Below are 13,194 nucleotides of genomic sequence, written 5' to 3'. Positions count from 1 at the left end.
AAGAAATGCTGGAAGAGATTGCGTCCACAAACATGTTTTTCGAAATATATGTCTTTGAATGATTTGCTTCAGTGTGAGAAGTGAATATAGTGTCTCTCTCTGTGTGTGTGTGTGTGTGTGAGAGAGAGAGAGTTTTAGATATTTTGGGCCATAATAATAATGCATTACGGATGTCTGGAGCCATCAGGCACAGATATTAAGCAGCAAGCAAGTCAGCTGAAAAAACAGCCACCTCCCCAAACATTGTGACGGATGTGACGATAATTAATCTGACTCAAAATGAATAGAAATTAGACAAACGTGCCACATTCATTTAAACTGTGGATTAGCATATGCTTCTGCAATGGGTTTTATTTCTAATCTATGAAATCTGAATTGAAACACCAGCTGGACTTCCCCTCAGGCTCTCTCTCTCTCTCTCTCTCTCTCTCTCTCTATGCCTGGCTGTCTCTGTCTCTCTCTCTCTCTCTCTCTCACTCCCCCCATGGCTCCCTTTATGTTACTGACTCATTCTCTCTCTATCTCTTTCATCAACACTCCTCTCTTCACACTTTCATAAATACAAAGTGACACATTTTCTAGCTGCAAAACACTGACTTTGTGTTCCATCAACTTTATATAAAAGCCAGCCCTACTACAAATCAATTAAGAAGACAAATAAAAGCCAGTATTAGCTCTCACAGCATACCCTCGGTGTTGAAAAGGATCCAGATTAAAGCATTCCAGGCTTAATGCATTTAAAACCCCTCCAGCTCATTATTAAAGGACACCATATATTTTTCAGTTTCATTATGTCAACCCCCTTGAACTGTGAGATAGGAATCTTTATGTCGTCACTGTCCGAAAGTAACTTTACAGGAGAAAGACAAAACCTTCTTAACTTTCAAAGGAAGTGAATGTAAAAAAGATTCTATTCCGAGTTATTTTGGAGCATTTGTATTGGTCGATTCATTAAGAAATGTTCACACAATGTGAAGGAAAGCTGTTGTGTTCAAAAGATGTCGTAAACTAAAACTCCACAAGAATGGAGATACACGTTTATAATTGGACAGTGGCATATATTTAATTTTTACAGTGCTGTTCAAGACTACATCAAAAATTCAAATATTTTTATAATTGTCAAGGACGTCTGACTGTGCTTTTGAGAGTATGCTCAAATCCTAGTGGATTCCTAGTGGATATATGGCATATATTTACACATCCCATAGAGTACACCTCTGGCTGATAGACATCTCAATACGAAGACTGAACTCACATGTGTAAGCAACTCTAATATCACCTGGAAGAATGGCAGGCTCTGTTCAACAATGAGGGCTTTAATAATCTCACCGTAGTAAAACTGAAGACTTCAGATGTCTGCCAAAATGTGCTTACTTAGGCAACACACTGCAGATATCTGAATCAATCACTATAACAGCTCTTTCACTATTCATGAGAGTATTTTACTGAGAAAGTGAATCAGAGAAAACAGCTCCAGAGGACAATGAAGACTGGAGTGGAATTAATCTAAAAGAGCATTACGTCTTAAATGAAATATGAAAACATATGGACACCTATACACTCTCTATTCAGTCCTCCAGTTTAATTCACTGGAAAATACACAATGACCAAACCGAATTTACAGTGTGTCTTCAGCCCAGCTGCGAATATCAGCATTTACACATGGATAAGTAAAACAAAACTAAAAAATGTTGAGAACTGATTATGGGAAACTGTAGAGAAAAATGAATTACTGCCCCTTTAAAACAGGCCTAGCCTGTTCTAATATAAAAAGCTGATCCCACCTCTCCAACCATGCCGTTCCACGTGCCGTTGATCTTTTTCCCGTGCTTGCCGTTGGTGACCAGGTAAAGGTCATATGTGAACTTGACAGACTTGGCTATCTTCTTGAGGATGTCTATGCAGAAGCCCTTGCAGCAGCGCTTGATGTAAATCCCTGAATCTCCTGTTTGGTTTCTGGAAACAGAGAGATGGAAGACGGAAGCTGAAAGGCTGAAGGTAAGGGGTAATCAACCTTAACATCAGGACTGTTAAGGACAGGTATCTGTAAGAAATGAGACAAAAGCCTCAAAAACGATTTGCCTTTATCCTGGGGCAGGCTGGGGTTATGATTTAATACTAAGAATATTATGTTCAGATTTCCTTTAGGTTTGTGGTTCATTAATACATTTCTTTACTGTCTTAACGCTGACATGGGATGGTGTTGCATCAAGAGACAGTGTGTGTTATGCCAAAAAGTATGTGCTAAAAGTGAATACACTATGCAAAAATGGTCAAAAGGGGTATGAATGCATCAGAATTTCTGTACCGAACCTATTTAATTGGAACGTATTATGAGAAAATCACTTTTTGAGTGAATTAGCACAAAACACAAACTGAGAAATAACAGAATCCTGTCAGTTTTTGTGATCTGCCCAAGAATGAATAATGAGTCGTCTGAATTCTGTGCTGCCTCTTACGTAGATCGCAGGCAATTCAGAATTGTCCCACCTCCTGATTCTCTCCGATCACTGTGCCATAGCTGTGTTTTTTTGAAAGCACCAAGATAAGGTTAAATGGAGTGTGGAGAGATAAGAGTACTAATTAAATAGGTTGAAACCGGCTCTGAAACTGCTTGACGATGAAAACCACTGTGTTGTTTGTTATTTTCACGAAAGCATGTCACAGACATTTCATCAAAACCCCATCAAGACTGTGTAAACGTGTGGAAAAGGGATATAATATGTACTCTTTAATCATGGCTGGGACATTAAAAGCTTAAAACAAAGCTTAGCTTTTTCAGAAACCACAAAGCAATTTGATTCTTAAGCTCATTTGAGATGTTACTTTATAGAAGAACATGTAGAAATTTGCTGAGGAACTCACCTTCTTAAGTAACAATGCAGCTTAAACAATGGGATTTAAAAAAAAAAACTGTCCTTATAGGATAGAGTCAGACTGAAGGGGCTGAATCTTAAGTAGCGTATTTTGTAACAGTATGATACTATCACACAAACATAAACAGAGTGGGGGAAGCTTACTATGCTTTTTTACTGCTCATTTGTAGAATAGAGCTTTGCAGCATCAAAGCTAGCCCTCAGGGAAATCGAAGCTACAAACAGCAACCGAAATGTCTTGTAAACTGAAACAACTTTTCACCAGGTGATACAGGATGAGCAAAAATGACATATTTTATGCTGCAAAGTCATCTTCAATTTCAGCTTCAAATGTTTATGCATGATGTACTTAGAACTTTAAAGATGGGAAAATAACGGGCTGAAAATTAAAACTCTGCCAGGCCTGTCGCTTTCTGAGCTTGTCATGAGCGACACTATATGTCCAAGCATTTGTAGACACCTCGGATAATTGGTGATTTTTTGCTATTTAAATGTGCACTTGCTATACAAACAAAGAGAAGAGCATGAAGTATGAGCACCTGTACATAAGACACCATGCTCAATGCCAAGTGTATGCCAGAGTTTGGTCTCAAACTCAGGTTTGGTCTGTGATGCAGTGGCACTGCATTCCCTAGAGTGATTGAACTCCAGTAAATACCTTGATTGGGTGGCTTGGTGTAGTGTTTGTGATTGTCAATGATTTATTCAAAATCAGTACCTGACTCAGGCTGAATGTCATCAAATCTTTACAGAAATACTCCAACATCTGGTCAAATACATCTCAGAAGATTAGATGCTGTTACTTATTAATAACCTTAATTTCAGAAGAAATGCAGAATGTGCATGTTAGCACGTGTAACTGGTTCGCTGACCACAAAATCTGTTTTAATTGGACATTCCTACTAAATATTAATCACCAACTAAATTACAGCTCCCCTGTTCGTACTCAGATAATCGTGAAACACAAACCATTTTGATCCCATTAGTTTCGTCTACTGCACTGAGGGGCTGCTTTCGTGCTCATTACGGCATGGTAAAGTTGGAGAGTTATTTGCAACCTTTCATCATAAATATCACCTGTGTGAATTATCAGGATGCAATTACCCTATTTAAGTGCCCTTCTGTTCCTGTCAGCGGCATTAGCTAGCGACCACTTTTAGAGCTTCCTGAGGCAGTTCTCTCTTGTGTGGCACTAGCCTTCACAAGTTCTGACACATTTCCCCTTGATGCTACTGGTGGAGACATGGTGATACGTTCTTCATTATGAAAAATTACAATAACAATATGCTTTTCTGAGTACACAGGGGTACACTGTAAAACAACGAGCTAAAACATTAAAGCCACATCCATGTTTCTACACTCATTGCTCATTGGTTCCTCTGCAGTGACACTGATGTGGTGGTGTGTTAGTGTGTGTTTTGTGCATAAGACGGGATCAGACACAGCAGGGCTGCTGGAGTTTTTATCCCAGTTGACCCAGTTTAGTAACGTATAAATCTAATCTAATCTGTAATAACCTCTAGCAACAAATCTGTACAGTACACAGTCTGCTAACTGAGAATAAAATGAAAACACAACTGCTTTTCCAGATGATTTGTCTGCCCCTGTATAACAAATGGAAAGTGTTTGATGATGAAGTGGGTCAATGGGGTTCTCACTGGGCTTTGAGCTGCTTCCTGCAGGGAACAGTGTTTCGCATACAGGTTCCACTGAGGGGGTCCACGTCCTCCACAATGACGAATGGTGCCTCCTCCAGAGTCACTATAGACAGGTGATCATCATCCCTCTCCTCAGCATCCGAATATAGCTCGAAACGCGGCCATACGTGGTACTTCATCGTCAACGACCCGTTTTCCCACTTTCCCACCTGGGAAGGAGAGGGGAGGGAAGAGAAAAGAAGGGGTGTGGATAGAGAGTGATTGGGAAAAAAAGGGATATGAAAAGAGAGTCGAAAATGTTGGCGTCAGATTAATGCAACCTTATTTTGAGTGCGTCTGAATAGTAAGAATTCTCAGAGTCCAAAGATACAAAGAGGGAACAAGGCTGATTATGACATCTGGGAAGTAAAAAGGTTGTGTACAGTGGTGTTTGAATGTGCAATGCGAGAGAGAGATAGAGAGAGAGAGAGAGAGAGAGAGAGAGAGAGAGAGAGAGAAGATAAAGAGTGAGAAAGAGATAGTTGGAGAAAGAAAAAAACAAGTAATGGAGATATACAAACCCTGTCCCACTGTCTTTCCTTATCCAGCAAAATAATAACCAACTTGGGGTGCATCTGGTAGCCGTCCTCGCTGAAAGAGAGATTGCGCCCTTCGAATGTGACGTTCATGAGGTATCTGAGGAGACAAAGACAAAGACAAAGAGTAAGTACACACTGTACACATTACAGTAAATAAACCAGACATTTAAAAAAAAATCTAGAATATCCAAAATCAGAGGTAGCCATTTAGAATATTATAATAACAAGTCGTAATCAGTAACCATCTAGTGCACCAAAACCAATCTAGCATCTGTAAGCATCTGTGTTTTATACATCTACAATATCTTTAACTGTCAAGCTTAAATTTCGCTGCCACTGCCTGCCAAAGTCTGTCATAGAGAAATGTCCCAGCATGTGGAATTAGTGCTTCTGTGTAACACAACGCTGCTCTTATCGCTGGATACACTGCAATTTATTTCAAGCCATCAAGTGAGCATTTCTAAAATGAGAGCACATACCTGATTACATTCCGAAAAAAGTTCCATTAAACAGTCTATACGCTGTGGGCCATCGTTGCGTTATACGAGAGTAGATTAGAGTGAGATGTTCAAATTATAACAGTGTGTTCAGCATGCTAATATCGAATGATATTAATGCTCACAGAATGCCTTTCCGTCAATCACACTGCAAGGCCAGAACTAACCTTAGCATGGTATGAATTATTCAGTACCGAATAACTGAAGTCTAAGCCCGCTGACAGGTTCCAAGTGTTTCAGGAGTTAAACACTGTCATTCAAGGAATATTTGAGCAAAAATATATTGCTGTAAATCTACAAATGTGCCTGTAATGTGTCCACCAGTCTCAGAATAGATCTGTGCACTAGCAGAGTGTCCATTTGAGCACTGGGGCAGTGACAGAGTGGATAAACACGAGGGAGTGCTGATCTGATGGCCTCCTGGTCAAAAGACCATTATCCATAACCTTCAGCTCCACTGAAGTGAAAAAGCCAGTGGGAAGGTCTACAGTTCCTGTAAAAATGCCCCCTATCAGAGTAAACATTGCAGATGTCATGTAAACAGGGAAAAGGTTCCATAATGATTATGAACAACAAACGCTTAGCCTGGTGACAAAGGTAACAACCAAAATTGATAGGCTGGAATAGTTTTGACACCATAGTTATATCAAAAAGGCCCTATAAATTACATGGCTTACTTTCACACTCAAATAAATGTCGATGTTCATCTGCAGCACAAGGATAAAATAGTTTGCATTTACTTGTTTTTAATGTGTCGTTCATTTCCATTGTATTATATTTCAAAAACACAGTTAACGATGAATGCTAAATAAATGACACAATTAAGTTGATGTATTGTTCATTATTTATATGGAGGTAATATAATCAAGTTTGGCAGATCACAGTTTTCTTGTACTATATGTATTTACTGGTGTCATGTAGCGAGGAGGGCGGCACGGTGGCGTAGCAGGTAGTGTCGCAGTCACACAGCTCCAGGGACCTGTAGGTTGTGGGTTTGATTCCCGCTCCGGGTGACTGTCTGTGAGGAGTGTGGTGTGTTCTCCCTGTGTCCGTGTGGGTTTCCTCCGGGTGATTGTCTGTGAGGAGTGTGGTGTGTTCTCCCTGTGTCCGTGTGGGTTTCCTCCGGGTGATTGTCTGTGAGGAGTGTGGTGTGTTCTCCCTGTGTCCGTGTGGGTTTCCTCCGGGTGCTCTGGTTTCCTCCCACAGTCCAAAAACACACGTTGGTGGGTGGATTGGCGACTCAAAAGTGTCTGTAGATGTGAGTGTGTGTGTTGCCCTGTGAAGGACGGGCGCCCCCCGGGTGTATTCCTGCCTTGCGCCCAATGATTCCAGGTAGGCTCTGGACCCACCGCGACCCTGAATTGCCAGGTCCTTAAAACTGCACTTTCAGCATAATCACAGAGTATAGTGAACACCTCAAAAATGAATTTTTTGGCAAAATGTCTCATTTGCTCATTCATCTTCTGTAACAGCCCACTTTGTTAATGTAGAATTTTAAACTGAGAATTTACTGCAAAGTTGAAATCGTAATGTGTTTCTATATCTGAATATAGATATATATTCCTGTGAAAGTACTCATTTCTGTATGGAGCAGGGAACATTCGGTTGGTGACCAATGTCATGTAAACAGGGGAAAGGTCTACGATTATGATTATTTTGAATGATTATGAAGATGATAAGAGCTTGGACTTGTGACAAAGGTGATGGTGATATTAGCTTTTTTTTCATTGTATATAAAAAGTTTCGGTTGATTGCATGCCTTATTTCTACAGTTAATTGGGCTGGATAATCAAGCACATCACCACAAAGACTAGAAATAGACCCTGTCACATTAGTGTTAGAATTGGTGAGGCATAATTTTGTGTGTGTGTGTGTGTGTGTGTGTGTTTGTTCAGTTTTTGACAAACAGCCTCTGACCCACTTTAGACTTGTGGCTGTGAATCATTGTGTCGCCAGGTGTATACACGTATGTGTGTGTGTGTGTGCGTGTGTGTATGCTGGTGTGTTTTGTGCCCTGGAGCTCTCAGACACACAGATTTGCATCAGGGTGTTTGTATCGTGGTGTATGTGTGTCAACAAGTTTGTGTCAGTGCCAGTGCAAACTCCACTCTCTCTCCCCCCTCTTCCTCCCCCCCCCACACCAACCTGCTCTTGATCTGTAGGCTGCCATCACCATGACAACACTCAGCCTCAGAAAAACCACTCACCACGCAAAAAATAACTATCTACTCCAAATGAGGGTTGAGAGAAGAGGTTGGGGGGGGGGGGTAGATAAAGGACAAGAGTGACACAGAGTAAAAAAGCAAGGGTAGATAAAAGCAAGAGATGTAGATGAGGAGACAGAGAGATGAGGAAGAGATAAAAAGGGGGAGAGAGAGAGAGAGAGAGGATGCTAAAGAAAGGGGACATGGGAAAGCGCAAATAACTACACATACAAATTCATATTTATGAGCTAATGTATGTGTAGCCTACTGTAAATGTATAAGTCATCTCATACATTTACAGCAGGGAGCAGCTCTATAGCTCCACCATTCAAACAGCAGCATTTGTCGAGTGCTAGAGGAAATCATTAGCCTCCACAGCTTTAGTATACTGTTGGAGGTGTAAGTTAGTGTTTGTATGCAGCACCACACCAGCCATCGGGTAAGAGAGCAACAAACTGGCTGACAGCGTCTATGGTTACCCATACACTGCCCTGTGTGTAAATAAAGAGAACCAAAAAAAAAACTAAGAAATACTACAAAAAGAAAGACAAAAGAAAAGGCCCTGGCAAGTTACAAATGAGTGCTGACTGCAGTGTGTTATGATTGATACACATTATGATTGTATCGTGATGTGTGTGTGTGTGTATGTGTAAGAGAGAGAAAGAGAGAGACCGGCATATGAAATGTGTTACCATGGTGCCCACAACCAGTGATTTCCTAGCAATCTGCCGCGTTGCCATGGGAACAATAATCTCACCAGAAAACGAGAGTGGGGAAAGAGAGAGAGAGAGAGAGAGAGAGAGACTCTTTCGTACCCAGAATGTTGCCCCTACACCCCTCGATCTGTCCCTCACTCCCTTCTATCTGTCTCTCTCTCTCTCTCATCCCTTCTCTTAGCTGGTAGGAAAATGATACACAAGTACCCAATAAATCTCTCTCTCTATAAATACAGACGGATCAATAGAGCCACACGATAAAATGCTGTTTGCAGAAATGACCCTTTCACTCTGCTCTCTGATGAAGACTGAGCTTAGAAACTGTGAGAGCCAAGTGTGCATACAACTGATATTGAATATGATTAATCCCCCTCCATACCATCATTGACTTTTTTTTTTATCCCAAGTGCTGACGTCACAGTGGTTTACTGCAAGGCACTGCACCTCTTAGCCAATGAAGATCCAAAATAATGGGGTAGTTTAAAGGAATACTCCAGTGCTTCTCAATACATTCACTCTCTGCCCTGTCTGATCATTCAAATGCCTTTCACAACAAATTATTCAGACCTTCTCTTAATTCATAAACTGATAGACATTTGAGCTATTATACATTTAGAGAATAATAGCATCCTACCCACTCCACAAGCAATAGTAAAACAAACCAACGTTGAGTGCTTTTTTCCCCTTTTTTGTGGGCAAGGCTCTATGAGACGGCGTCACTAATCTGAGACAGATTTAAAATGACACAGTGACGAGGCGGCGTGATGACATCACTACAGCAGGGCAGCTAATCAGGATTTGGGTGACTATAATTCCTGCTTCAGTGAAACGTAGGATAGGACAACACAGCTGTGAAGCCAGATCCTAGTGCTCACAGGCAGGTGTGTGTGTGTGTGTGTGTGTGTGTGTGTGGTCCCCTAGGCCTCCCTGGGGAGACGGTTTGATGATTCCATGGTACCACCCCCCCTCCAACATGCTTTAAGCCCTGTGTAAGTACGGTAATTAATCTACAGCTCACAATCCACTTTAATTAAAAATACATACACCAGCACACACTTATACTCAGGAGACAGAAAGACAGACAGACACACTTCCATTTATGTGCCATGGTGGGTAAGCATCTTGCAGCAGTGGCCCAAGGTATGATAAGGTAACTGTGCTAAGCGCACAGGGCTGTGGATCCAGGGGCCACAAGAGTTTAGCTCACTGCTGCTTCTCTCAGGATGTGAGGCAGTATGTGAGAAACAAGTGTCATTACTAATTAAGCATTATTGTTTATGTTTGTATGTGAGAGAATAAGTTGCAAGCCAGTTCCATGAGGTGCTTCACATCTAAAAAGAACCATTCATTAGTCAGGATTCCTAGAGTTTCATATTTTAAAAGGTTGCTTAATTAGGAGTAACCCGTTTGTTCTCCTAATGAATATTTTTTTTCCACTAACTACAAATAAAATGTTCATAACATTGTCATACATTGAAAGCAACTTAGAATACAAGTATAATGAGAACACACCACACTCCTCACAGACAAACACCTGGAGGAAACCCACGCAGACACAGAGAGAACACACCAAACTCCTCACAGACAGTCACCCGGAGGAAACCCACGCAGACACACGGAGAACACACCACACTCCTCACAGACAGTCACCCGGAGGAAACACATGCAGACACAGGGAGAACACACCACAGTCCTCACAGATAGTCACCCGGAGGAAACCCACGCAGACACAGGGAGAACACACCACACTCCTCACAGACAGTCACCGGAGGAAACACACGCAGACACAGGGAGAACACACCACAGTCCTCACAGATAGTCACCCGGAGGAAACCCACGCAGACACAGGGAGAACACACCACACTCCTCACAGACAGTCACCTGGAGGAAACCCACACAGACACAGGCAGAACACACCACACTCCTCACAGACAGTCACCCAGAGGAAACCCACACAGACACAGGGAGAACACACCACACTCCTCACAGACAGTCACCTGGAGGAAACCCACGCAGACACAGGGAGAACACACCACACTCCTCACAGACAGTCACCCAGAGGAAACCCACGCAGACACAGGGAGAACACACCACACTCCTCACAGACAGTCACCTGGAGGAAACCCACACAGACACAGGGAGAACACACCACACTCCTCACAGACAGTCACCTGGAGGAAACCCACACAGATACAGGGAGAACACACCAAACTCCTCACAGACAGTCACCCAGAGGAAACCCACACGGACACAGGGAGAACACACCACACTCCTCACAGACAGTCACCTGGAGGAAACCCACACAGATACAGGGAGAACACACCAAACTCCTCACAGACAGTCACCCAGAGGAAACCCACACGGACACAGGGAGAACACACCACACTCCTCACAGACAGTCACCTGGAGGAAACCCACGCAGACACAGGGAGAACACACCACACTCCTCACAGACAGTCACCCGGAGGAAACCCACGCAGACACAGGGAGAACACACCACACTCCTCACAGACAGTCACCTGGAGGAAACCCACACAGACACAGGGAGAACACACCACACTCCTCAAAGACAGTCACCTGGAGGAAACCCACGCAGACACAGGGAGAACACACCACACTCCTCACAGACAGTCACCCGGAGGAAACCCACGCAGACACAGGGAGAACACACCACACTCCTCACAGACAGTCACCTGGAGGAAACCCACGCAGACACAGGGAGAACACACCACACTCACCTGAAGCAGGACTTGAACCCACATTACTCACTATTGCCTTCTAAAAGTGTTATGGCCATGACAAGATTCATTAAATATATTTCAGGTTTTATTTAGTTATTTTGCCTCAAGCTAATTGACGAAAATATACCCATTGAAATTTATGTTTAAATTTAAGCAAAATAATCTTTAAAACTAACAAACATGGATAATAACTGTATTCTATTTAAAGTGATAATCAAATCACTCAATACAGTTATTATATAGGTAATATTTCATGCAATAAACACTGGAGCCATCACACTCCTAACATCAGTGTCAGTCGATTCACAGAATAACATCAATACTTTTGTGATCACAACACCCACACACACACACAAAACATTCAGTAATTAGTATCTCATTTGCATATTTAGCCTTCTATAATATCCATAATTTAATATCTGTAACCCCAGCAATGGCTGATATTGCACACGCTGACAAATTATCCATTGTACATTCAGATAAGTGAAAGAGAATGCAAATAACAGCTGTATGAGCCTAAACCACTCGAAATGCATCACAGGGACCAGGGGTAGAAAATGCAGATGCATGAGACATGTCAACACACAGACAAATGCACACACCCGTACAGAGGGGCTATGACAGTAACATGGGGATGTATGCGTCAGACACACATGGGTAAGACGTAACACAGGCAGATGGAGAGATGAGTTTTGACAGCCAAACAAACATCAATAAGTTAAACATTGGGACACTGGGACATACACACAGAGAAGAGAACACATAAACCCCATTCAAACCCTCTGTCACTCTGTGTCTCTGTCTAATGTTTACACACAGCTCTGCTACATCTGTCCTGAACGTCCCCTGGACCTTGCGCAGCTATACGCCAGGCCTGACAGATCTACCACAGCGCAGCGTGGGCCAGAATGACAAAACACCACCGGAGCCCGTCAGCTTCACTGGTCCTACTGCCCTGAAAACGAATCGTTTAAGTCCAGCAGGGGTCAGACTGTCATTTTCAATCAGGCCAGATGATACTTTTACTGAGCCATAGCTGCATATTGTTACTGTCATATGGAATATGTTGTAATCCTAGTTTTCGTCTTTTTACTATTCACTGTTAAAAATGCTGCCTGCACTTTATAGTATGTAAAAATTTCATCCATAATAACAGAACAATGAACTGAAGAGAGAACTGAATAACAAAGGTATTTTACTCTCCTTGTATCTGCACTCACCCTTCATTCTCTCAGCCCCACTGACCATACATGAACACTTTGTTGTTTTACAATTACAGAATAATATCTGTTGCTCCGCATGTTTTACTTGCAGCCAAAAATATCCAACCAAAAGTGTTGCAACAACCAGCAATCACTGATGAAGGACAAGAGGACGCCCAACACAAACTATGCAGCAACAGATGAGCTACTGTCTACAGGCTGAACCAATGATGTAGGCATGTCTAACAGAGCAGGCAGAGTGGACTCCACCACTACAATAACAGTGTCACCAAATCTTTCCTGCTCTGTAGTGGTCCTGTGTAGGGTCCTGACTATCGAAGAACAGGGTGAAAGGGGGCAAACCAGGTATGCAGATCAACAAATGGACCACTGCCGTTAATTGTAGCGCTGCAAACTGCTCCTGTGGAGCTGAGAGAATGAACATAGATTGTAAAAACCTGGAGGTGGCTGATCAGTGTGGGAAGTGGGAAAGGTGAAGACTAACAGATGCATCCTCTGAGACATGTGAACCCAGCCACAGTGCATTTAACACATTGTGTGGTAACTCAACACCACTGGATATTTCAACACACTTCGTCAGAAAACACTAACTGCTCAGTGATGTTAGGCTTTCTAATACATGCCCGATTTGGCTAGTACTGTGACGGGAAATTTGAAGGGAAAAAAACTGAGAGACAACAAGACCAACTGTGCTCCCTTGG

The 13,194-nt window shown here is 42.3% G+C and overlaps 1 protein-coding gene across 3 annotated transcripts in view; it reads right to left on the bottom strand.

Moving 5' to 3' along the window:
* grin2bb (glutamate receptor, ionotropic, N-methyl D-aspartate 2B, genome duplicate b) overlaps positions 1–13,194 on the bottom strand; it is a 128,558-nt gene that overhangs the window by 25,946 nt on the left and 89,418 nt on the right. For all 3 annotated transcript variants that reach the window (XM_066661219.1, XM_066661221.1, XM_066661220.1), the window contains 3 exons: positions 5,095–5,209; positions 4,535–4,743; positions 1,785–1,956 (listed from right to left, as the gene is read on the bottom strand). In XM_066661219.1, the coding sequence (XP_066517316.1) occupies positions 1,785–1,956; positions 4,535–4,743; positions 5,095–5,209 (496 nt within the window). The remainder of the gene's footprint in view (positions 1–1,784; positions 1,957–4,534; positions 4,744–5,094; positions 5,210–13,194) is intronic.

The sequence above is a fragment of the Hoplias malabaricus genome, chromosome 2 (genome assembly GCF_029633855.1).
Source record: "Hoplias malabaricus isolate fHopMal1 chromosome 2, fHopMal1.hap1, whole genome shotgun sequence".
Taxonomy (NCBI): Eukaryota; Metazoa; Chordata; class Actinopteri; order Characiformes; family Erythrinidae; genus Hoplias; species Hoplias malabaricus.
This window is presented reverse-complemented; position numbering and strand designations above follow the sequence as displayed.